This window comes from Mya arenaria, chromosome 9 (genome assembly GCF_026914265.1).
Source record: "Mya arenaria isolate MELC-2E11 chromosome 9, ASM2691426v1".
NCBI lineage: Eukaryota > Metazoa > Mollusca > Bivalvia > Myida > Myidae > Mya > Mya arenaria.
Window position 1 is genome coordinate 51,117,444 of NC_069130.1, and position 27,940 is coordinate 51,145,383.

General features: G+C 36.4%; 1 protein-coding gene across 1 annotated transcript; it reads right to left on the bottom strand.

Moving 5' to 3' along the window:
- Nucleotides 1-1,811: 1,811 nt before the first annotated feature.
- Nucleotides 1,812-21,597, bottom strand: LOC128245348 (sodium- and chloride-dependent neutral and basic amino acid transporter B(0+)-like). The gene is made up of 13 exons (XM_052963484.1): nt 21,316-21,597; nt 12,981-13,164; nt 12,612-12,743; nt 12,255-12,382; nt 9,862-10,046; nt 9,161-9,299; nt 8,112-8,246; nt 6,761-6,864; nt 5,975-6,212; nt 5,582-5,710; nt 4,637-4,736; nt 3,910-4,016; nt 1,812-3,452 (listed from the first exon to the last, which is right to left on the bottom strand). Exons 1-13 carry the CDS (start codon nt 21,355-21,357, stop codon nt 3,132-3,134), a joined length of 1,944 nt encoding a protein of 647 aa, XP_052819444.1. The 5' UTR covers nt 21,358-21,597; the 3' UTR covers nt 1,812-3,131.
- Nucleotides 21,598-27,940: the final 6,343 nt, after the last annotated feature.

Genomic DNA, 27,940 nt, shown 5'->3' on the forward strand with positions numbered 1-27,940 from the left:
ATGGGGAAGACATTAGTATGGGGAAGAAGTTAGTATGGGGAAGAGAAGACGTTAGTATGGGGAAGACGTTAGTATGGGGAAGACATTAGTATGGGGAAGAAGTTAGTATGGGGAAGAAGTTAGTATGGGGAAGACGTTAGTATGGGGGAGAAGTTAGTATGGGGAAGAAGTTAGTATGGGGAAGAAGTTAGTATGGGGAAGACGTTAGTATGGGGGAGAAGTTAGTATGGGGAAGAAGTTAGTATCAGGAAGACGTTAGTATGGGAAAGACGTTACTATGGGGAAGACGTTAGTATGGGGAAGACGTTAGTATATATACCTTTGATGTAAATACCGACCATGTTGAAAGAAAAAAGACAATACAATATATTTAAATCAAATGTGTAATTAACAAAATACCTACTCTACAAATACCTACATTTATATTGCTTCTTTTAACATCTCTTGCGTAATCAAATGTTAAGACAAAGTATATTTTCTTTTCCTTGGGCGAGCACTCAGTGGCTTGTCGAGTTTTAGTAAAAGTAAAAGTATGTCAAATATCTTTAAGAAAGGATATGAGCGGTCATAAAATGAAGCGTGTAAGACAGGTTTTCATTTAAATCTTTTTAAAGATCAAATAAAGATATAAATACCAGATAATGTAACAGAGTTTTTGTCTGATTAATGATAAAATTGCATTGGTGTGATGCGGTTAAAAAGGGGCGGTACTTCGCTCTTTCATTCATTAGTGAAGTGAAGAGTAGTTCCCTTTCTTATGTAAAAATTAGCGTGTTTTAAAATGATTTCGAGAAAATCCGAACTACAATAACTGGAGGCATTCATGCGGTTTAAAATGACACTTAACCAATGAAGCGCTAACGCCACCTCAATCCGTTGATGTTAACGACCCATTCGGAACTCCTCGGCTTTTTTCTATCGAAATTACCCTCTGATGTATGCGGGTACATCAGTAGTGTGTTTCTTAATATTTTGAATAATATTATTAATTGATTGTAGCAACGTGTTTTTGTATATCTTAGTTTAGAATGAAATGGACTCGTCAAAACATAATTAAGATTACAAAGAGTTATGTCATTAAGTTTATCTCCTACATTGAAATTACTACGCGATCTACTTTCAGCGTAGTTAAAGTTCAAATATTTCTGACATTGTAAACCGTCCATATACATCCGAGGTTGTTTTCGATTTAAAATGGCGGATGAGGTCAGAATGGATTACGACTAAACACGTGTGTATTTCCGATAGTACTGACGATAAAATATTATGTAAACTTAAAGTCATTGCATTGTGTGGAAATGAGAGAAATGCACAATAACCGGCAAATATTGAGTGGAGATGGTGGAGTTGATTTTGCTACGATTTAAACGAGACTAGCTTCAAAAGATAGTACACAAAAAGGTCGGGTTTTGGTCGTTAATAAAAAGTCATAAAACAAACATGTTATGATATACTCTGGTTTAACAAGATTATGGTCATTGTCTCTATTATAACAAAAATGTTTATTTGATATTTTCTTTCGAAACTCGTTAACTAATTTAAAAGTGTTTGTACTGTATAAATAGTAACTTAAATGATGAACTAAAAACGCCACATTGAGAGCTTTATAGAGATCTTGTTAATTCCTGTTGTTACAAACGTTTTATTACATCCAACCATCAAAGAAACACAGCTCGGCAAAGGCTTTCACTTAAAAGCGAAGTGATTACAGCCCTCATGTGGTGTACTCGTTTCTTTGTCAAATATGGTATTTTGAATACAAGTATTTACGCAACATTCATTTTTTATGTTCGTATGCAAAACTATCAGTATTTTATAAGTATTCATTGAGGCGTATTCATGTGGAATATGAAAATTTATATCATGAAAATACTTACTGTAATAGGTTAATAATAATACTAGTTATTTACACGTTGTCTCCGTGTGTACGACGTTAAGGCATAAGTGGCTGTACTTGGTACATGATTCATGAGTGTCATATATCAGTCATTTAGCTAGATATTTGTGTGAATTGAATATTATTCAGCATTTAGGTTGAAAACTATGGTGATAGATAAAACTGATTCACTTGCCAGCTGTTAGCTCCCTGATTCAGGGTTTTATGAGTTACGATTCAGATTCTCATGAAACGGACCAATGGGCTTTATAAAATACAAACACGTGACTTTACGAGTATTAAAATATATTTACATTATGGGGAATGATTTAAAACTGGAATGATAAATAAATCATTATGACTTCGAGTAAAATGAATCAAAGCCAAATAAACCATAAAACAAGAACGTAATTATATACGTATTTTCAACAGAGATATGTTAAATGATATGTTGACAGTAAAAAACTCTCATATGGTAATATTGTATAGAATTCATAAAATGTATTCATTTTATACGCAACAACAAAAATAAATAGTGAAACAATTACTATTCGTATATATGTATAAAACAAAGATATTGAAAAAAGATCTGGTAAGTATGAAGCTGACATAGACCTGTTTAAAAAATTAACACGCCTAGTTAATATTTCAACAATGTTAGAAAATGAAAAAGGGATCAGGACAAGGTTCATCTTATATGTGCAAAACCATCACGACTTCATTATTTTGTAAAATAAGTAAAATATAACTTAAATAAAAAATCGATCTAACATTTTATATTAAACAGATATTATTTTACTGCTTTATAGTTTAAAGTATATAAAACATGCAGCAACATGTATTTTGCAATGTGTTTCATGTACAAATAAAAGGTAAGGATCAGGTGAACATTCAAGTTGAAGATAAAACAGCCAATAATGTATATCATAAACTATGAATAAATGGAAATGACATTTGAACATTACAACTTCTGATTCCATCACTTAATTGTTAGTTAAAAGTTATACACGATTTCAAAACTGGAACAAATGGTGTAAGTAATATTGGCGCTCCCTTGTTTTCTAACATTTACACATGGATAAAACTAACATTTAAAGGGAAACAGCTTTGCATACACATATTTTCAATAACGTTTAACACTAATGAATATAGTAATCTATAAAAGGGCAACAACTCTATACTAAATATGCAATATTTTGTTTATATCCCTGGATGACATTTATGCAGTCAAAATAACGAAATAGCTAATTATAGACTACATGTTTATATTTCCATTAGAGTTCACTGCCCCTGGGTTGTCGAGACCATACTTCCGCTCCATCTCAAAGGTATTCTGTAAGGGGCGCTTATCACTGCCGTCATTTGGTCCCCAGTCTGCGTCAGGAGTTGTTATCTCCCTTAGTCTATCGATCAATCCGCCCTCGGCCCGTATAAATTTGTATACAAACGTGATCGGTATCGGCAAAAGCACGACAATTGTTAGCGCCCAGCCGATTCCTTGGGCAAATTCAGGGTACGGAACATCTTTGGAAATTTTAGGGGGAGTGAATTTGACCATTTTGTACAGGAAAAGTGCCTACAAGAGAAATGAATTAAATATGTCAATCAAAATCAACAAAACACAGGTTTAGTACCGTTTATCGAAAGAAAACTTATATAACACTAAGCTGCAGTCAATTTTATTTTTGCGGACCTATCAGGTCAATGTTTAAAAAACGGAATGTTTAATAAAGCATGCATTAAATGTTATAATGAATAAGGATAATAAATTATTAATGTTATGCATGTGAACAGTTTTGAAAATACAAGTATCAGCTGAACCCGGCCCTGTAACCATATGTGTGCGGCTCATGTTACATGACCAATAAACAGTAGCAGTCTTTATTGACAAAAATACAACTGATATTTACAACCATCAAATACTTGTTTGTAAAATATTACAAGCAAAATTGCTTAGATCCTTTGATAATTTTCATTCGAAATTGAAACAATAGCAGAGTATTGCCTATTACAAATGTACGAGTTGCACTTACCCCGATTAGCAGCGGAGCGCACCCGGCCCAGCACACAGCCCAGAATATAATCGGGCGGGGAGGATGGCCCAACATGTATGTGCAGTCAGCGATAAACCGATTCACGCCTGTGAACAGAGATGTTATTTAAAATAATTGCATAATGGACATGTTTGCGCACACAACAACATAAGCAAAGGGAAGATCATTGTGTTTTGTTCTTCCTCCGTAAATATTACTGCTCTGTCTTAATTAAGAGCTCAAGTTCGGGAAGCGCTATTTTTGACGCAGTGTCAAATCGACCTGATTGTTATGCAATGCTTGAAGTAGTTTTTTTTTAAAAGGTTCAGCTAAAAGAACAATGTCAGTCTTTCAATGAAACAACACCACAAGAAGTTGATCATCGTAAGAGCATTGGAACACAAATGGGAAAGACTTGTTGCAGCCATAAAAGCTGAATCAAGCTGGTGCGCACTTAATCTGGCCGATCTCCTTTGACAATTATAGCTAATCCCTGTTTTTCCTATATTTTAGATTGTGCACATTTTCAAGGTTTCTCTTATCGTTCATTGTTGGTATACAACACGTTTTATGGCATAAATTGCACAACACGCAATAAAGTAAACGCTGTCCTTGACAAAATATAATGAAACATTGTAGTCACCCACTATCTTGTGATTAAGATTACATATTCGTAGAAAACGGTTGTTTATAATTATACGTTGTACGTCAGTTGGTATCTACGTACCGTAAACCCACATGACGCCAATACATTCACACGTGGCCACAAACAGCACAGAGAAATCGGCACCGTAGGCGTCCATAAGCGTCACAATGTAGTCACCGGCCTGGAAGATTATAATATAAGACATTGTATAGACGGCACTTACATCATGGTGTCGCTCAATAGTTCAATATATAATCCACGTATAAAGATAGTAAATGTTGATTTAAATGTCTGTCTTTTCTTCAGAGAAAGGGCAGTACCACTACATTTATATTAAACGTTCATAACTGAAGTAAAAATGTATGGTTATCTATAGTAAAACCTATAACCGGTGTAACACAGGGCAATACAAGAAGGTAGAGGCTACAGTAAAACCTATTACCGGTGTAACACAGGGCAGTGCAAGAAGGTAGGTGCTACAGTAAAACATATTACCGGTGTAACATAGGGTAATGCAAGAAGGTAGATGCCTAAGTAAAACCTACTACCGGTGTAACATAGGGCAGTGCAAGAAGGTAGATGCTACAGTAACACCTATTACTTGTGTAACACAGGGCAATGCAGGAAGGTAGATGCTACAGTAAAACATCTTACCGGTGTAACACAGGGCAGTGCAAGAAGGTAGATGCTATAGTAAAACCTCTTACCGGGGTATCACAGGGCAGTGCAAGAAGGTAGATGCTACAGTAAAACCTCTTACCGGTGTAACACAGGGCAGTGCAAGAAGGTAGATGCTACAGTAAAACCTCTTACCGGTGTAAACACAGGGCTGTGCAAGAAGGTAGATGCTACAGTAAAACCTCTTACCGGTGTAACACAGGGCAGTGCAAGAAGGTAGATGCTACAGTAAAACCTCTTACCGGTGTAACACAGGGCTGTGCAAGAAGGTAGATGCTACAGTAAAACCTCTTACCGGTGTAACACAAGGCTGTGCAAGAAGGTAGATGCTACAGTAAAACCTCTTACCGGTGTAACACAGGGTAGTGCAATAAGGTAGAGGGCGACGCCGAACCCAACACACATGTGGCTCTTGTACTTCCGGAGCTTGGGGTATTCATCCTGTATACAAGTCATCACCGTCTCCAGAAGGGCGAACTACGGAGATAATATTAGTTTATCAGACAGGTGAACACTGTAATTGAAGGTTAGTCATGTGTGGTAGCACGCAGATTCACTCTCTGTGGACAAACGAATACCTCGGGCGATATATGGTTTACAGCAACATTTACATTGCTTAATACAGAACGCACTAACAAATACAACGTAAATGTTGTTATTAAATTCGAGTTTTGAAAGCCGTACCGATAAGAATGTACATACTACAACATTAATAGTAATGACCTAAAACTATAAGTTTACCTCACTATCCAGTCCAAGGGTAAACAACATGAAGAAGAATAGAATGGACCACAGCTGGGGAGGCGGAAGGCTAGTAAGAGCTTCTGGGTACGCGATAAAGGCGAGACCGTAGCCGCCCTTGGCCACGTCTTTAACCTCGACGCCGAGTTTCTTGGCCATACCACCAAAGGTGGTGAAGATGACAAAACCGGCGATGATGCTGGTGACGACGTCCATGATACTGATTAGCAGGGCGTCACTGGAAGGGTTGAGAGCATGGTTACATAAATGCGCAGATATAGTTTTTGCCCTTTCTACCATGTGGATTGCTAAACTATTCCGTGAGTTTAGTTTTCGGTCACATTTTCGATCCAATACTATTGTGATTTGTATACTAATTATCACATTGGACACCCTGTATATTTGTTTTATATTTGAAATTTGTTTCATATTTGAAATTTGTTTCATTTTCAATCATTTAAAAATAGATTGTATACATCATATCTATATGTGCATGTTTATTCATCAATTCCTGTTGTATGTGTTTTCCTCATTATTTATTTATATTTATATTCACATATCTTTATAACTTGAGGCAATAAAGTATTGTATTGGATTTTTTCTTACTTACGAACTAATGCATTTAAAATGTCTTAGTATTTTTCTATTCTGCATTTAGTCGTCAGTATATTTAAACAGAGACTTGGTCAATAGACAAAAAAAACAACATAATGCAATAATGTCAATTATGTACATGTGTATAAAACAAAGTATTTAATTCATAAGTATTGTAAACCATTTACTCACCCATAGACATTGTTATTGAACTTGTTGTAACTGCCAAACATGAGGATACCTCCGAACGAGACGGACAGAGAGAAGAACATCTGACCAGCAGCGGCCACCCATACCTGGATAAAAACAGGAGTTTAAATGGACCGTTTACGTTATATAGGGTCAGACATCAACATATATTTTCGTGTGAAACAGAACTGATTGCTTGTTTCTAGGGCAAACATTGAGCTCTATAGGTAATGATTAATCAAAATGCTACAATTAAGCTTTATTCTCACAGACCGACAGTTATTTTGACATTTTTTGTATTAAAATGAGCATTTTTTAGTAATGTCTGAGAACCAGTGATAAAAGATTGCTGACGAAGGATCAGATCGCAGTTTTCATATATATGTTAGAAAATTTATGTTTTATCCCAAAACACTCCTTTTTTACTTAAGCGTTAGTCACGCTTTTAGACACAAAACTTCAATTTTCAAAGTATAAATTTATTTAAAACTGCGATCTGATATTTTGTCACCAGTCTTATATCACTGGTTTCAACATATTTATGCATACATTTTATCGAAAAGCGTTAGTAACGGTATTGAGAAAGAAATTTATTTACGCTTGGATGAACAAAATTATGCTTTGGTTGGTATTTGCCAGTTGTTGATGAGTATTTCTTCCTTAAACTGAGTAAAATAACTTCAATCAAAAATATCAGTTTTAAACAAAGAGTTGCCAACATAAAAATGTGTGAGCAATTTTTTTGGTATAAATTCAGTATACAGTGGTTAAATCATTGTTATCATCATATATACTTTAACAGATACAATCCTCTTATTTCCATGATAATGATTGTAATATTCGAGCCAGCGAACGATAACATAGGATACTATAAATGACATAAACTTTCAATTTTCTTGAGCAAGAAGTAATTCTTAAAAATGGTTTGTTTGTTGGTGGTCTACCGATTGATTAGCTGAAAATTTGATTGATACTATATAATTGATTATTGACTGATTGATTCATTGACTGATTTTATTAAGAATTGAACATTATTTTTCTGCGTTTCATTGATGTATGAAGTGTCAGAAAAATAACACCTAATTTGCATAAACACCGAAAGTTGCATACACGAATGCTTACTGGAGAAATGAATGAATGTCACATGGGTTGTTTTATCCAATAGGATTTAAGCATTTAGTCGCACTTACTGAATTACTGTAATTATTATTTGATTGAACATGTGCTAGAAAAAGTATGACACATTGATTCAGTATATGTTTTGTAAAGCATAATCATCTTTCAAGTAATGAAAAAAGAATATTATTTTGGCATTACTCTCAACCTAGTTTTAACATATCTCCTTAAACCTCACCTCTATGTTAAGAAGTTGGTCCCATTCCGGAATGATGAAGTACTTAACACCATCAATGGCCCCGTCCAACAGACAGCCTCGCACAAGCAGGATAAGCAAGATCACGTACGGGAAGGTAGCAGTGAAGTAGACGACCTGTACGAGAACAAAGATTAATTGTATACCTGTATACGTCAAGTTTAGATCAATACGTTATATTAATAGTTGAAGCCCGGAATTGTACATATTATGGTTTTCCCAAGCTAATCCCCCGGAAAAAACAAAATTGTACCGTTTTAATATACACACGTTACTTTGGTAACAACAGAGACATTGATCCGCTACATTAAATTCAATAGCCTGAATTTCAACTTTTTATTTGTACCGCCATGGGAAAACCCAATTATGTGAACTCCGGGTAACATGTATTAATAAACGTAAAGAAGATAACATCTCAAATGACCCCATCCGCGAAACAACTGTAGAACATCAGAATTTGCACTAGCTCGTGGAGAGAGGTACATCACATGGAATACCATGAGTTTGGTGCTTACTGTATCTTGGACTATATAACGTATATGGAGTGTATTGGGAATCGTATAATTTGTTTATGCACCAGTCAATTTTAACCACGCCCCCTCAGGTACCAGGGTGTACCCGGGATAGCAGGCGAAACGGGTCGTGTTTTTACCTTCCAGGTGGCCGCGTAGTGCCGAGTGAGTGCGGTGATATTTTGTTTTCGCGCCAAAAATAGCGGAGGATGGTAAGTATCCCGGGGTGCGGGGGCATTTGACGGGGATTTCAATAGCAAGTTGTGCCCGGAAGGCGGTGTTTTTACCCGGGTTCGGCTGGACCGAAAGTCGAAGTCCCCGCTATTCCCAGGACCGGGGGCGTGGTTACAATTCACTGGTGCATTAGCGAAATGAGGGAAACATTGTAAATGATAGTAAGAGAACAGACCGATTCATATAGAGAGTACGGGTTGCAATTATATGTAACCTTGGCGACATACACTTGATTCCATACTGACACTTCCTGTAATTGGATCATGACTGTTAGTGTTCACGTACTTTGCCGGATGATTTAATGCCCTTGATGAGGCAGATGACAACGATAATCCAGGACATTAGAAGACAGAGGGAAAGCTGCCACATGGGTGCTCCCACATCTTCCGGGTACATGTTGGGTGCCCTCTGGATAACAGTTTTTCTGCAAGAGAAGTCAGTAATGTAATATACATGTCCTAAATTAGTCAATTTTAAAGATATCAGCTTAAAACTTCAGCATTTTATTTCCGAAACATAGCACTTTCAGAAAATGCAAAATGCTGAAAATGTCATTTTTCCTCATTAGGACTCATTTTCGCAGACTTGGTCATATATGTAATATTGGTTTATTAGATTGTTGCCATTGGCACGAAAATGTCACAGAGACTGACTATGAGCATGCTGCCTAAGAAAAGTACTCGTTTAATTTAAAAGACGTTACGCTACGACAAGGAAATGAAATGAACCGAATGTTTAGGTTTGATTGTAATGATATTGGCTGCCATAGCGACGCTACTATTAATCATTGACACAACATGACAACACTAAGTAAACGTCTTGCAACATGGGTGTTAAGGTTTAAATTATACACAAATGCTCGTCAGTATGTATTTCGAAAGAAGTTGCGTGGGCGATCGACTCAAAACATCGACGACAATACATTTGAATTAGCCAAAACATCGACGACAATACATTTGAATTTGCCAAATTCTAAAGTTACTTACTCAAAGTACAGCTCTGATACAGCCACGTTAGTGGTGTTGGTGCAGTTTACAGCGAGTTGTGAGTTGAACGAGTCGTCCGTGGTGTTACACAGGCACTTGCCCACCATGAGGTCTATGGTAGAGTTACCCGTGCACGGTTGAACCTGTTTTTGGGTTTTCTCCACGCAGCCTAGGGGTAGCCATTCCTGCAAAGGGAACATATGGGAATATTAAGATATATGCACGGGAGCAATAAGAGAAACCTTAGACATTGCATTTGCCAAACTGAATTCGTTGTTTGAGTTTTTAGCTTTAGCCATTTCTGTAAAAGATATAGAGCTCACTTCAGGAGAAATGACTGATGAAAGATTAATTACTCCACTGTAGCTGTACCAGTACGTGGTTATAAAAGGTCCTTAACAGATTGAAACCTTAGCTTTATCGTATAAACTAAGGCCAATATAAGATATTTGCTAGATGTTCTTCTACTCTAGGGGGTCCTTTTTGTTTATCTATTTATTTATTTATTTTTCAAAGATGACTGTTTCACCATTGAATATGTGTTCATGTTCTTTCTTATATCATGGTATGGAGAAACGCCGTTCCTTGGACATTATCGGACCAATACCAAAATACAGACCCCAATAATACATTTTATTTGGGTCATTAAAATTAAAGGGGCAGCGGAAAAATAGGGCGGGCGGGGATGAAACTCTAGCAATTAATTTATAGTCGCCTAAAAAACTGTGACTTTCAAGATTCAAGATTCAAGATTCAAGATTTATTTACAGAATATCCAGAAGGCCATAGCCCATGTGGACAAATATATATACAATATAGAGTTTTCAGGTGATTTCAAGCATGATTCATAATAGTGTTTTACTCGTTTTTATTCATTTTTTCTGCAGCAATGTCGTGTAGTGTTAATGAATTGACAATTCATATAGAGGTTTTATTTGAACCACTTTTTATACATAACATGACACGGTTCGTTGACTTGTTTAAACGTTACGTTAGGCGGCGATGAGTAATCGTATTTTATTGCAAATATTGACTTTAAGTGCATGTTCATTCCATTTATAAAACCCATTAAAAGCCTGTTTAACATCTTTGACGACACATAGGTGTGTTTTGTGTTAAACTTCAGTTTATCAATACTTACATCTATTTAAGTATTGCTTAATCATGATTATAAATGGTGTGTTATTAGGAATAACTGCAAAAATCTCGATAATTTTAAGTACTAGGAAACTAAAAATAACAAGAACTTGTGTATGATTAATGTGCACCAAATCCCTTCCTTATTTAAGATTGAGTACGCTTTGAAACCCCTTAAAACTGCAGTCTCACAGATTGAACGTTTTGACAACTATTTTATTTTTCGTCTTGGAAAGAGCCAATTTGCCATTTTTATGCGAAAATGTATGGAAACTAGTACTATAAGACTGCTGACAAAAAAATCAGATCACAGGTTTTCATATTTATAAAAAAATGATGTTTGTTGCTTTTGTTTCCTCAAAGCGTTTAAAAGTAACGCTTTTAGCCATAAATATTGATTTTCGAACATAAATGAGAAAAAAAAACTGCGATCTGATCTTTTTGTCAGCAGTCTAAATTGACTGGTTTTGAAATGTTTATACAAAAATTGGCTTATTCCAAATAAAAAAAAGTTGTTAAAACGATAAATCTGTGACAGTGCAGCTTTAAAGTCCATCTTAAAGGTCCATTATGTCATCTCCATCCCATGGTGTTCTGTTGGCGACGGTTTAAGCATTATTCACATGCCACTAAACTACGAATGGCATCAACTTCTTTTAATTAATGTTCTCGTAGGACTGTTGTCAGCATCAACCTTGACCAAACAAAGTTATATTTAAGGTAAAATCCCGGGGCAACTAGTCTGAAAGTGACCTAGCAACCTAACCAAAAGGACTTTTAAAGCGGCTCGTCCTCTTTCTGTGGGGTCGGACATCGAGAAAAAATGCCATTTGAAATGAGAACAAAATGCTTTTAACAAATGATAAAATATAATCAGACGTTGAATAATGAGTGTATTTTAAACAATTATTTGCAAATATTACAAAAAATGCTTTTAATTTTTTTTACAAATAAGAGTAAGCAATGCTATTTAAAAGTCAATGACTTTAGGCTTGAATTAATGACATTCTGTTCAAATACCTTCAAAGTCCTTTTCAATTTTTACGTACATATTTACAGACAGTCCAAGATAGGGTCTTCTGCATAGAGGCAAAAAAGTAGTAAAACATGGTTTTAAAAGGGCCTTAACAGATTTAAACCTTAATTTTCTCGTATAAATTACGGCCAATATAAAACCATTGTTTTAAACGGTGACGGGGGCTTCCATTTTATCTATTTATTTTTCTGTGAATGAGTCAGTTTCAATGTTTACTTACATCTTTACAGACAGTCCAAGGTAGGGTCTTCTGCATGGACGCAAAAAAGTAGTACAACGTGTAGGCCATGATGACGTTGTAATAGATGGCCACAATCAGCGATATCAGCGCCATCGATATACCGACACCTGTGATAGGAACAATTTGCGAATCATGTAGGAGACGTTATGAAATATATGTTCAACAGTATACATGCAATTGATACATAGAGTAACAAGAGAAAAATCACCAGACTTCAAGGCATGGTTTGGTAGTAGAAACTCGCCATAAAACAGGACAACAGGCTTGCAAAAGTTGCATTTCAGAGCACTGCAATCATTCCTAAAAATCAAATTACTACAAACCCTATGCCCATACCTTTTGCACTGGGGTTCATTGCCCACACTGCAGTTGGACCACGCCCCGAGTACTGCCCCATCACCAGTTCCATCATGTACATGGGCTTGCCGATCAGAATCTGCAGGATCAGGTAGGCGATAAGGAATGCGGCTGAAAATGTAATTGTTGTAAATGATGAGAGTTTTTTACCCAATAGAAAAAAAAATCCGTCAAAACATGCATCTACATAATAAGACTTAATAAACATTTCCGCTAAGCTTGTACGCGATTTACCAGACATTGGATACGCCCTGATCATTTGCGTTGTAACATTTCACTCCTCCCCCACCACACCAAAAACTAACAATAAACAAAAAAAATCGTTAAGGAAGTTTCTGTATAACTCACCTCCGCCATACTGATACGCGAGGTAAGGAAACCTCCACACGTTTCCTAACCCCACCGAGAGACCCACACAGGAAAGAAGGAACTCCCACTTTGAGCCCCACTGTCCTCGGTCGTCGTGGATCCCGGGGGTCTCCTCGTCCGTTTCCACATTAGCAGTGACTCCATTGAGCTCAGAGGACGGTGCCTGAAATGAATAGGTGAAATGCTAATATAGAGCGGATGTTCGAAATTACTTATAATATTACTTTCTTGGTACAAAAAAAGCTAATATTGTGTATAACGCTTTTAAATAAAGCAATAGATATACTCAGTCATAGCAATTGTTTCGTAAAACGTGTGTCTTATATGGCGTTGTTGTTCTTTTAAAATAGAGTAGCTGGGTAAAAGATAGATACAATAAAATAATTTTGTTACCAGCTATATATAATATTAATTAGAATAAAAGTTAAATATTTATCATAGTAAAATTGAAATGAATTGTTGAACTACTAAAACATGTTTATTTATTTTCTCCCATTATGTCTGCTTAATTATTAACAATAATTTGTGACCGATCGCTATGTATTTATGTATAAAATTACGTTAACAAATGATCAAGGGTCATTTTGACCTATCACATTGACTATAATTGTTTGAATTGTTTAAAACGAAATAAGTTATATTCTGTTCTATTCTGTTTGCATAAGTTTGCATATACTGTTTAGGCCGATGCTGATTTTGACTTCTGCTGTTGTTGATGTTTTTGTGATTTTCCAAATTTGTCCATTTATACATTGATGTGATGTCTGTTTTTCGTGTGTTTAATGTATGCAATAAACTCAGTATTCGCATTCATTATGTTGTATAACTTTTCGCTCGATCCCCTAGCATATTTGGATAAAAAAAACAAAGCTAATAAATATGTATAAGCCGTCAGGAGCTATTGGTTTTCATACTTACTGCTCTGTTTAGCATTCACTTAACCTACAATGAATTATATAATGTGTCGCCACTGGGGTTGACTGATGTTTATTTGAGCAGCACAAATGATGAGAATGTTTAAAGTTTCAATCATACTAAAGCATACTTCTTCAAGGAATCATAATTCCCAATGAAGTGAGTTTATAAAATGATATTTTAATTATATAGGTTTATATTTGAAGGCGTATTTGTATTACTTCAATAATAATTTACTGTTCTCTTCTGTTTTTATCAAGACATACATATCGAGGGGTGAATGCGAAAAGGTTCAAAGTGACATTAAATAAAGAAGATATAACCTTTTCACTTTCACCCCTCGATATAATACATACACTAAAAAGAAATCTCACAAAGAGAACTGATTCGTAGGTTGGGTTACAAGTTATTACACCATTAGTGTTAGTCCTTCCCAGAAACACTACTACTCTTGTTCACTGATTATGTTATAGTAAAAATGACATGAAGTAACATTTTAATGTTTTGAATGGGCGGAGTAAGCGTTTTTGAACCTTATTGACTGACACATTTCAACGCCAAATCTGACACAGGGAGTGTGTGTCGAATTTGTGGCAGTGGGTGAACCTTTAAACACCACGGGAAAGTTGACATTTTTAATGATTAAGCCTTGTACTTTGCAATTCCGATGGATTAATATGTAGGTTGTATTCTAAGAAAATGTAACCTAAATGGACAAAATGCATTATACAAAAACGTTCCTGTTATTTATGCTTTTAATGGATATGATTCCTACGGAAGGAACATGAACCATTGGGTTCGTCAACTTTCAATTGCAGGATGTATCAACTGAAGATGCAAATACCGATTCAAACTAAATCCTGCACCATAAAATAAGCTGAAGGAAAGAAAAAGGTTTTAAACCTGATTAACTAACAATGGTTTTCAAAGCTGCCATTCGTGTATGCAGAACTTAGTGGATAATTGACAGATATAAAACACACAATAACATGCGTTATAGATGTATTAACAAATCAATTATAGCTTCAGACAGCTAACGTTATGACAGTTGACATGATAGTTATGAGGTCAGTGTTCGGGCCACTAAACCTACAGACGAAAACACGCGTTAATCAAATACTCCCACACTAAGGTCGTACAAAAACGTCTTTTCAGCTTTCAATATCACTAAGGTACATGCATGCATACTTTTCAGTTATTGAACTTTATGGAATCATGTGCACGCTCCGTGAGGCGGGAAAATATCGATCAATATTATAAATTTGATACTCTTATATAACATACGCTACCGACATAAACATACAAACACATTTCGAACAAACCGCTTGCACAATATTTCTAAACAAAAACCAATGTGACACAAGTTCCCCTGATGTTTGGTGAAAATGTTATTGCTCATTTCTACGAAACAAACGATATTTCGAAATACTACGGGGATAGTCCCCAATTAAATAGATGTCTTTTCTATTCTGACATTAATCATTTTTATATATTTAGTGATGTGTATAATATTTAAGAAGGGGGGGGGGGGAGTCACCTTAGTCATAAATATGTTATATAATAAATTCTAACTGAACAACGTAACATTGTCAATTTTTCACGATAAGCCATGACTTTATTGGTTGTCCGGTAAGCGGAGTGGTTCGATTCCTGACCTGGGCGCATGTGAGTTTGGTTTGTGGTCACCAAGCCGGAAAAGTGGGTTTCCTCCGGGTACTCCGGTTTCCCCCACAACACAAGACCACACACTCTTGCGTAAAATCGTGCCAACGAGAGTGATCAATATAATGTTGTAATATCTTATTTCACAATCGTTGTAAAATCAATAAGTTTAAGCCTTATATTGGAGACCGATAGGCGATAAAATTGACTGTAAATGAAGGTTATAAAGTACAGTTGTCCACATATATCAAGTCTATTTATCTGCATCATACCCGGATGTTGGCTTGATGGACATAACTCATAACATAAATCACTGACTACGATGGTTAACTAGGATGAGTCACTTTGAAAACAAGAAATGATATCATCTTACAATATTTTGTTTATTTTATTATGGCTGATAATGGAGGAGCGGTTTACGGCAGTCTGAACTAGCACATGTGGTGTATATGACCGTGTGAACAGTAAAGAACGGGTAGTATGTTTACAGCGAAGAAAACCTTGAAATTGACACCCTATAGCTACTTGATAAAGATCTTTAAAATATTTGTCCTGGTGTTTTATTTTCTAAATATGTCATAACGTGTGGATACATTTAAATATGAATGTATAGAATTTAGCTTGTTCGTAGGTGTTTATTTAAAGTGACACTTTTATTCAAAATCATTGCATACACATGTATAACAAACATAAATTTTGAGTGGTAGACCTTTAACTACTTACTAATTCGTAAGAGTTTATTTAATTAAAGTGACACTCTTATTCAAAATCAATTTATACCCATGTGTAACAAACATAAATTTTGAGTGATAAACCTTTTACTACTTATTAACTAATGCATATTTTTTATGGAAAATATCAATTACTGATACCAAGATTGTAACCGTGTATTTAATAACTGAAAACGTAAAAATATTAATCTATTGGTGAATGCTAACAGATTTACTGCGATCTACTATCGTCTTATAAGGTAGAAATACCGTGTTTTATACACATTTTTTTCTCAAATTTAACTCAGTATCTTTCATAAGAACTTTTGTTTTTGACGTTATTTATCCTTTTTGGAATATTAAAACAATCATATTAATTGTGGTAAATCTCATTGGGGGATTAGAGTGCATTTTAAGTGAGCAGCCTTGAAGACGATCGAAATATTGGACAAATACCTTTAAAGCTTAAACATTAAAAACCTGCGTGATATTTGCCTTTGAAAATTTCCACTGGATTAAACTGGCTTGATTACTCATCCGATGTATTTGTTACCGCTCGGTCACGGGTCTGACCCCAAAACCAGATTTCAAAAAGACTTTTTACCAAATTTAATGGTGAAAATATACGAGATTTAATGATAATCTCATGTTCACACACCAATTCATCATGGTGGGTTGCGCAATCTGCTCAACGATCAATAAACCATAGGCGGCTGTATCAGTCACGGAGGGGGAAAACAATTTTATATATCATAAAAATGTCTCCGAAATTGTTTTCATCCCTACATCCCTTCGCCAATTAACCTGAACATTTTGAGTCATAAAACGAACTAAATGGGTGCATACCTACATTTGTCCTATACGCATGAATAAAACAAAGAAAATAAATAAATAAAGTCTTTTGTTATATAATACACGCAAGTCTTTATTTATCCATTTTAATATAACAACGATTAACAATATCAAATGGCTTTTGAGAAATAGGCCTTTTATCCAGTGATATCGCAGTTTAGCTTATCCTATTATTATCGTTAACAACATAGTAAAAAAGTCAAGAATTATATAACAAAATGAGGTTTTGTCACCATCGCTAACTGACACTGCCGCCTATAAACGGCAGAAACTACCGCCTCCGCTAATATTGTACATCTAATTTTGTGTGTGAACGCGGCCTCATTCTCCTTCAATAAATTGCACCTAATGAACTTTAACTCCTTGTGAGACTTTTGAATTCATGTTTATTTAATAAAGAAAAGTCAGGCGCTTAAGAAAACAATACATTGAATAATGTTCTAATGTCCTGGTTACATAAAATGTGCTCATGTTTAAATGATTTTTTTTCTTAATTAAGGTTAAAATATACAAAATATTAATTGGGTTATTAACGTCATTGAAAGTAACATTAATATACATATAGTAGAACCCTGTTGGCTCGAACTCGCTTGGCTCGAATTCCTCGCTGACTCGACTTGGATGTAAAATAACCGATTTCTATAATTATACTGATTGTAAGCATTCCTGCTTGGCAGGATTTTCGTGAGGCTCGAGGTACTTTCGCCGGTCCCAAGGAGTTCGAGCCAACGGGGTTGTACTGTATTGTTTTTCTTATTTAATATTTGAAAGATGGGTAAAGTGGAGTACTTTATTATAATTGAACCTAGCGAAATGTATTGCGAAATTGCACTTGTAAAAAAAACATAAATCCCCTGATATATTGACTCTTTTTTATTGAACGTGATAAACTCTACGCCCCTCTATTCTTGTCAGACTGCGCAAATATATGACCGTGTCGTAAACTCCGCTTGGCGTTCCATTAAAGACTTTCTGCGTCATAGTCTTAGTGGTCCAAGCCGATCACATGTGTGTGCTTTCAAATAAGCTCATATCGTTGTTATGGTTTATTGTTAGAGGTTGCGAAACATGACGTGTACGTGCACGTGTTCTTGTAGCAACAAGTGCATGTATAAAATGCCGATGAGATATCAGCGAAATTTCCCCTTAAAGGGGCTTGACACCAGTTTGTCCAAAAATCGGCAAATACAAAAACCTCAAAAACAATCCTAGACGTGTCCATGCGAGCTGGTAGGAAGCTGATTAAACGTCACTTTACATGGATTAGATAATAAACGCAAGAATCGTGTTGTTGTCTCATCTGTGTTTCCCCGTTTAAAATAGCGCATAACGGTTCCCGGTTTAATTCATATCGATTTATCTATTTTCCAGTACAGATAAATATACCGACACTATTTTAAAACTTACCGGGGTTGGGTGGGGGGACTCGTTGTAGACCACCGTAGGAAATTTCGAATTGAAAATGCGCAATAACTGCGTAAGATTCATGTGTTAGTAAGTAAGATTCAATGCGTTGTGCACAGCGATGTCAACTTTGACAATTTCTTTTTCTCTTGCATTTGTATCATCTAGTGTCTAGTCCCCTTAAACTCGCATATATTCGCAAAAATAACTGATCACTTCTCTCGTGCTATTAAACATGTTTTACAACTTTACAACTTGCACGCACCTGGATGACGGAAGTTAACGTTTACGTAACCGTACAAATAGTGTTTCGATACCTCTATAATATGTCGCTTTTGGGTTTTCATAATATGCATTTTGCCCAAAGCACGCACTTTTAAAAAGGTGACTATCATAAGAATGTTGAACATAATTTTTGCAATTTAAACGACTTTTAACGCATGATTTGCTCAGTCGCTACATGATCCCCATGGAGTACTTAAGAATTATATTGAATGCAGTATGCAGACTATCCATTTGAAACACCGTAAAGGCTTAGTAAATCGGTGCATTAAGAAGCAAGGCAATGAGACATCACTTTGAACTCTGATACCTTTCAATTTCATTATATAAAACAGACACCAAGTGTTTGATTAATCCCTAAACACTCGCTTTGAAAATATCTCAAAAACATCCCATCACTATTCATGTATATACATGTCCTTATGCACCAGTCAATTGTATCCACGCCCCCTCCCAGGTCCGGAGAAAAGCGGGGACTTTGACTTTCGGACCAGCCAATCCCGGTTATAATCCCCACCCTCCGGGACAAACTACTGGTAAAATACCCGCCTAATGCCCTCGCACCCAAGGATACCTAGGTTAGGCCCATTCCCCGGTACTCTTGGGGCGAAACAAAACCACCGCATTTACTCGGCACTGCGGGGCCACCTGACAGGTAAAAATACGGCCCATCCCCCCCCCCCCCGCTATCCCCGGTATAACCCCCGGATCTGGAGGGGGGGGGCGTGGTTACAATTGACTGGTGCATTACATTTAAGAATGTCTTTAATTCTAAGACTAACTAAGAGGCCCTTATTAACATTCCACGGTGACGTTATAGCAAGTTATGCTGAAGCAACGTACGTAAGCCAGGGGAAATTCCTAGTTGACGTTTCAACAAGTTACGCTGAAGCAATGTACGTAACAACACTGATAATGTTTTTAACTGTTAAGGTATAGAAAGCGAAGCTATGCGTTCACGTCGCCGCGAGGTCTGTTGCTGAACTAATGTCTCGTGTCGGGCAACACTCTGGAATGACAACGCTTTTTTGTAACATTTGTTTCCTACATGTATATAGACATGAGTAATGACACTTTCTCCCCCAAGCTTAATTTTAAATTTACTCAATCATAACTCACGATCCGAAACACTATAATTAATTAATGAACCTTTGAAATGAAAATAAGATGTTCCTATTATACAATAAAGCTTGTACATTCCTTTCTAATTCTTTTTGCTTATGTTGAACCGTAATGTTCACACTTACGAATATGTCACCTATAGGTGAGAAAAAAGTTGCCTTAGCACCTCCCCCCTTCCCCCTCCCCTCAAGCAAAAACGAATAAGTCTCATGTAAAATAACAGCTGTAGAGGTATTGTTCATACGAATACGTAACTCTTCAATATTATCTCAACTCAACTCAACTCAACTCAACTCAACTCAACTCAACTCAGTGTATTGCATGAAATATTTAAGAACTCACAACATATGATGATATGAATCGCCTAATCGACACACAACATGTCGTGATATAATAGATCGTCAAATCGGCATACAACATGTCGTGAAAAAGATCGTCAAATCGGCACTCAACATGTCGTGATATAGATCGTCAATTCGACACACAACATGTCGTGATATAGATCGTCAATTCGACACTCAACATGTCGTGATATAGATCGTCAATTCGACACTCAACATGTCGTGATATAGATCGTCAATTCGACACACAACATGCCGTGCTATAGATCGTTAAATCGACACACAACATGTCATGATATAGATAAACAATTCGACATAAAACATGTCGGCGAGTCTACAAGTTCGCATTATCAGTATGTACAATATGCGCTTCCATATTAAGTGTGTTGCATAGGTATGTGATAACTATATAAGGAAGATATAAAATTGTTTACTTAAGATTGAAATCGCAATAAAGAGTCACTTATTTGCATATTACATTTCACTTATACGTTGTTCTGACATTAAAGGTCCTGGCGAATATTATGACTTACTTTATTCGCTTTTGAATAATGGAACATTAACTAGGTTGATACAATACCACGCAATGGAAACATTTAACCAAGCGAAGTAAAGCCTAAAAAATCTATCATAATTAAACAGTTAAAAGTTCACATTAACTTAATTGCATTCCTCAGTTTTGACAAGGTCTGTACATCTTTCTGCCCTCGGGTTGCCATTAAATATGACAACTAGCTGCTGGTTTTGTTTTGACATGATCAAGCATTCAAAATAGGATTTTTAAGGAAACTCTCGTTCTTCAACATCTCATTATAATTAAATATGCATAAATACATATATAAATGTATACCCTTATGAATGCTTTTTTATTATTTCTACAACCTGTTTAACTCACATATCGCATCTTAGTTCATGCATAAGTTATGATGTTTTAAATACTGATCGTGTTTTATCAAAGAGACATATCCACGACATGATTATTAAAATAAGACTAAAACTAAACAAATAAATAATAAAATAGCTTACCCCATTCGAATTGCCTTTATTTACTTCGTAGGACGAAGGCATGATCAACAATGCACACTTTTCAGAATATGATAAATCCTACTTAGAGCTTCAACGGCATAAGGCGAAAATAATAAATAATAAAATTAATTATGAATTTCTTATCAGTTTAAGAAATACGCACAGGATTTCGTTTTGTCAAAATATCATAAAAATAACAAATAAAATCAGTTTAATCCTCTTGAAACATAAAACGCGAAATGTTGCTCGGAGCAAGAGGCTTTCATTTTAATATATGTAAATCAGCATACGGGGATTTTCCCTTTCGACCAATCCTAGGGGAGTTACCTGTGATATTTCATGACGTAATAACACAGGTAAACACTTTGAGATTGGGATTGTTAAACATAGAAACAAGACTTTACTGATGCGAACTGATTTGGTCGACTGGAATGAAACAATAAAACAGTTTTAAACGCACGTATCTTTTGATAAACAACTACGAAAGTTGACTCAATATATTGCCACTTGCTCGATAATTAACTTAATATATATCAAAACCTCCTTCTGATTTCTAGCGTGAAAATGAAAAAAAACTTTCCGTTAAAGTAAATGAGTGCACATTTCATGAAATAAAAATACTAGTTTAATAAAACCGTATTACACACTCTGTAAATATATCTTACCTGTTAAAACATGAGGTGAAAAATGCAAGTGTGCGAATTATTAATAACTTTAAATGCTTTTTAAAATTAACCGGGTTAATGTACAATCGTGTTTATGAATGTATAGTGCATTAATTAACATAAATTTGACATTTTAATGCGATATTCCTATGTTAATAATTTCATTCCAAAGGCCATGTAATGTCAAGGTTAAAATATGAACATTTGCCTATCATTCTTTAAATGTACTAGTTCCTGAGTATTTCTATAGCATGATCATGCCATGAAAACAGTTTAACCTTCGTATTCTCATGCTTTACATGGTAGCGTGGACAAAATATCACGTGACGTGTGTTCATACAAATTATCATTATATACATGAAAGCGTGGACCGAACGTCACGTGGCGCGTGTTCCTATGTATTATCAGGTTTTTCATTGAAGCCCGCATCGAACGTCACGTGGCGCGTGGTCATGTGTATAATTTTTCTATACTTGAAAGGGTGCGGAGAACATCTCGTGGCACGTGTCCATGTGTATTATATTTTTATGCTGAAAGCGTGCGCCAAACGTCACGTGGTGCGTGGTTATATTCATTATCGATTTATACATGGAAGCATGCCCCGAAGGTCACGTGCCGCGTGTTCCATATGTATTATCATTATACATACATAAATTGTGTACCAAACGTCACTTGGTGCGTGTTCATCTGTGTTATTATTATATTTATTGAAGCCTGCACCTAACGCTGCGTGGCTCGTGTTCCTATGGGCCGAATTCAGAACAACCACTCTCACTCACACTCAATGAGTTAATCCTCTGTAAACACATAACGGTCCAGATATTTTCCAGTGAAAAATATATCCGTATTCACAGGTGTGAGTGAGACTCAAGTGTTTTGCGTGAGTGGGACATTTGTGAGTGCTCGGCTAGGCCACTTAAACAGCCCTCGAGGATTGGTTGTGATTAGGAATTAAATGCGTGTGAGGGATAAATGTACATGACAAGTAGAAAAGGTGAAATATATAAGATTTTGGAACACACAAGGGATTCCTCATTCCCAGAACATATTTAAGAGACCGGGGGAATCCATTGAAGTACGTGTGCTTCAAAAACGTTGCCTTCTATAAAAATCAAATTTTCAAAAATATGCGCCTAACATACACATTGTATTTGTTTTGTTTTGCCCAGCAAACTTGATGGTTGGGTTTCATCGATGGCTGCAAGAACATGCAGCTAAATATACGAGAAGTTAGCAGCCTAGCGGCATGAAGTTAGCGGCCTAGCGGCGTTAACTTGGCGGACTAGCGGCCTAAATTTGCTTTTTCAAAAAGTCGATCAAGCATGCCATCGGCCTAGTGGCGTGTAGTAAGCGGCCAAGCGGCCTACAATTCCCAAAAACTCAATCCAGCCCCCAAAAGGAGGAATTATTGATATTCGCTAAAGGATGTGGATTTATGAATATAACATTTAATTAATCATTGGGCCGAATTCAGAACAATCACTCTCACTCACACTCAATGAGTTAATCCTCTGTAAACACATAACGGTCCAGATATTTTCCAGTGAAATGTATATCCGTATTCAAAGGTGTGAGTGAGACTAAAGTGTTTTGCGTGAGTGGAACATTTGTGAGTGCTCGGCTAGGCCACTTGAACCGCCCTGAAGGATTGGTTGTGAATACAAATTGAATGAGTGTGAGTGAAAAAAAGTACATGGCAAGTAGAAAAGATGAAATATATCAAATATTTGGAACAAATAAGGGACATCCTCGTTCCCAGACAATATTTAAGAGATCGGGATAATCCATTGAAGTACATGATCATTCAATAACGTGGCCATCTATAAACAACAAAAAAATCAAAAGGATGCGCCAATCATATATTTGTTTTGTTTCGCAATGATTTTGAACGCCCAGCAAAGTTGATGTTTTTAATTCATCGAAGGCTACAAAGACAGGCAGCTAAATGTACGCGAAGTTAGCAGCCTAGCGGCAAGAAGTTAGCAGCCTAGCGGCATGAAGTTAGCAGCCTAGCGGCATGAAGTTAGCGGCCTAGCGGCGTGTGAACCTGGCGGACCAGCGGCCTAAATTTGTTCTTTATTTCAAAGTAATTGTTCATGCGTTTAATTGGGAAATATGATAAATCAATGTGTTTTTATTCGTACATAAACAGAGCGGTCTCAAATTGTTTTCTAAATAAAAGCATTTTTCTATGAGTTTTTTCTACGCTATATGCATCATGCTGGAGCGTTTTTTTTCTTCGAAAATTCGATCAAGCAGTCCAGCGGCCTAGGTGCGTGTAGTTAGCGGCCTGGCGTCCTAGTGGCCTAAACTACCTATAAACTCAATCAAGCAGCCACCAAAAAGGGGGAGATCCTGTTATTCGCTAAAGTATGTGGATTTATGAATACTAGTATAACCTTTAATTTATCATTGTTTTGGAAAAGAACTCATATAAAATGCTTTGGAATAGGAAACAAATTCAGGCCGCAAGGCACTTAAGCAGCTAGGCCGTCAGGCCGCTAGCTATACGCCTCTAGGCCGCTAGACTTTATGTTCACGTTTTTACGCAAGGTTCATGTTTATTTCAAAGCGTGGTCAGTGAATTGATATGTATTGTCAAGCCTAGCTATAGATCATTTTCATCATCATCATCATCATCATCATCATCATCGTCGTCGTCATCATCATCATCATCACCATCGTCATCATCATCGTCATTATCATCATCATCATCACCACCACCACCACCATTATTATTTTTATAATTATTATTATTGTTGTTACTATTATTATTATTTTTATTATTATAATTATTATTATCGTCATTTTCATCCAACATTTCTTAAGTTGTTTTTCACTCCGAGGTGTAATTTGCCCATAAAAGGTAGATTCATTCGTTAATTCTATCCATGTGTTATTTTTAATTAAGTGTTTTTAACTCTCATAAAAAAAAAAGTTAAGTTTCAGAATCACAATTATTGTCATTTGTTTGTCGCCATGTCTACCAAAAAGGTACTCAAATCGCAAATAAACATATATTTACTGTAAACATCGCCATAAGCAAACAGATAATCCGCTATGATCATGAAAACATACATGTATTTGTACTGTATTGGTCACTTGATGAAGTGGAGTGTTAGCGAGGCGTGCAAATACAAACAGATCACTTGAGTGTCACTCCCCTTATTCCACTCAAGTGATCACTTGAGTGTCCCTTACGGGAATGTGGTTGGAGTGTGAGTGAGAGTATACGTTCTGAATTCGGCCCTATGTCTTATCATTCTATCGTGACATGGAAGCGTGGAGCGAAAATCACGTGGCGCGTGGTCCTATGCGTTATCATTCTACACATGGAAGCGTGGACCGAGTGCCACGTTGCGCGTGGTCATATGGAGGCGGGGACCGAGAGCCACGTGGCGCGTGGTCATATGCATTATCAGTATACACATGGAAGCGTGGACCGAAAGCCACGCGGAGCGTGGTCATATGCATTTTCAGTATACACATGGAAGCGTGGACCGAAAGTCACGTGGCGCGTGGTCATATGCATTATCAGTATATACATGGAAACGTGGACCGAAAACCACGTGGTGCGTGGTCATATGCATTATCAGTATATACATGGAAACGTGGACCGAAAGTCACGTGGCGCGTGGTCATATGCATTATCAGTATATACATGGAAACGTGGACCGAAATTCACGTGGCGCGTGGTCATATGCATTATCAGTATATACATGCAAGCGTGGACAGAAAGTCACGTTGCGCGTGGTCATATGCATTATCAGTATATACATGGAAACGTGGACCGACAGCAACGTGGCGCATGGTCATAAGCATTATCAGTACATACATGGAAGCGTGGACAGAGAGCCACGTAGCGCGTGGTCATACGCATTATCAGTGCGGTCATACGCGTTATCAGTACATACATGGAAGCGTGGACCGAGAGCCACGTGGCGCGTGGTCATATGCATTATCAGTACATACATGGAAGCGTGGACCGAAAGCCACGTGGTGCGTGACATATGCCTTATCAGTGTATACATGGAAGCATAGACCGAAAGCCACGTGGCGCGTGGTCATATGCATTATCAGCATATACATGGAAGCGTGGACCGAATGCCACGTGGAGCGTGGTCAGGTGCATTATCAGTATATACATGGAAGCGTGGGCCAAAAGCCACGTGGCGTGTGATCGTACGCATTATCATTATAAACATGGAAGCGTGGACCAAATGTCACGTGGTGAGTGTTCATATGTATCATAATGCCAAATGAAATGATGCAACAAACGTCACATGGCGTAAGTTCATATGTTTGACCATTCTAAACATCACATACTTGATAATGTATGTGAAATTTAGAACACGCAAGAGCGTTGTTTACTTTTCACAATTGTAATAAGATATGAATGCGGATGTAGCTTGTTTAGAAGGCACGGTATCAAAGCAAAGGTCATTATATCTGACTATAACATCTATCTAACTATCTATACTACCTAATGCAGAAAAATGTACAAAAAATTCCGAAGCCGAGAATGATACCATATCTATATTTGTAGCTATTCAAAAGAAACCACAACAACTATCTCGTAAATAAGTGCAAACACTCCAGGTAATAGTTTATTTAGCCTAAAGCTAATACGTTAAGAGAAGTACAATTTGTTTTACTGCTGTGAAAATTACTAACTTGGTATAATAAACGACTTTCAAACCCTTCATCTGGTGGTGAAAATAACAGGGTTAAATGTGATTACTTTTGGTTTAAAGATGCACCGACGTTTGAATGAAGGTCAAAACGGTTTTACATATCCAATCAAACTGTGAAAATGATATCGTTGTTTAGCAGTGAAATCGACTCGTTTAAGATTAAGGTGGTTATGTCCAGTTGGTTTATAAAATGTCTATAGTATTTATTTTATATTTATATCTTTACACTAGATACGGTAATGCTAAGGACGTAATCGTAAGTGAAAGCATTACTCTAGTTCCTATGTACAGTCGAACCCCGTTGGCTCGAACACGCTTGGCTCGAAATCCTCGTTGGCTCGAATTGGATGTAACTAGAACGATTTATATATATATATACTGAAGGTAAGCATTCCCGCTTGGCTTGATGTTTTTGATGCCGTACACAGGAAGTTCGAGCCTACGGGTTACGACTGTATATAAACATTGTCAGACTATACTTGTCTTTTGACTATCCGTATATAATTGGTCGTACCTAGAACATTATAACGTAGTATGTGAATTATGACTTTTTTTCTTTCAGGTTTTATAAGAATACGTGTTCAAACATATCATACAGAATTTTTTTTTCTTTCAGGTTTTATGTGAATACGTGTTCAAACATATCATGCAGCATTTGCATCATTTTTTGAATTTAAGTGCATAGTACATCAAGCAAAAAAGGGCAAAAAAATCTCAAACATTTTAAATGAATTTTATAACTGCAAAAGAACATCGACTATTTTATATAAATATTTCATATGACCTTCCATATTGAATACGTGAGTATATGTGTTCATAACACACTATATTAAAACACATATGCTAAAAATGTGTACCTTTTCTTTTCCCATTTCAGAAAGATCCGTTTCGACCCCAAACTATCACACCATTGAATTTTGATCAACAAGTCCTCAATACAGTCATTGAAATCGGAGTGTCCCCGCCCAAAAACTGAACACTCTGGGCTGGTAATACCGCATTGACGACTTTACGGCAATAAAATGACCAGTTATATTGTTGTCGGTAGGTCAGGGTCGGTCAACCATTCTGCCGACAACAATTGTGTGTGTTGGACTATGTTTTACGGCCATCAATATGTTTGTTCGTGAACAGAAACATTTAAGTTTAGGGGAAAAATAGCACGAAGAAAATTAAAGCACATAAACTCATTTTTTTTTAAATAAAACTATGAAATTTTCATCCAAAAGTGACTCAATAAGGTTGTATGTCTTTTTTTTAATGAGA

What these genes read in the sequence shown, in the direction of transcription:
- LOC128245348 (XM_052963484.1), bottom strand. Translation starts at nt 21,357, where the DNA reads ATGCCTTCGTCCTACGAAGTAAATAAAGGCAATTCGAATGGG. An exon ending in GTATCAGAGCTGTACTTTGA is followed by an intron (nt 9,300 to 9,861) that starts GTAAGTAACTTT and finishes CTTCTCTTGCAG; the next exon opens with AAAAACTGTTATCCAGAGGG. An exon ending in CCCTTGGACTGGATAGTGAG is followed by an intron (nt 5,711 to 5,974) that starts GTAAACTTATAG and finishes TTATCTCCGTAG; the next exon opens with TTCGCCCTTCTGGAGACGGT.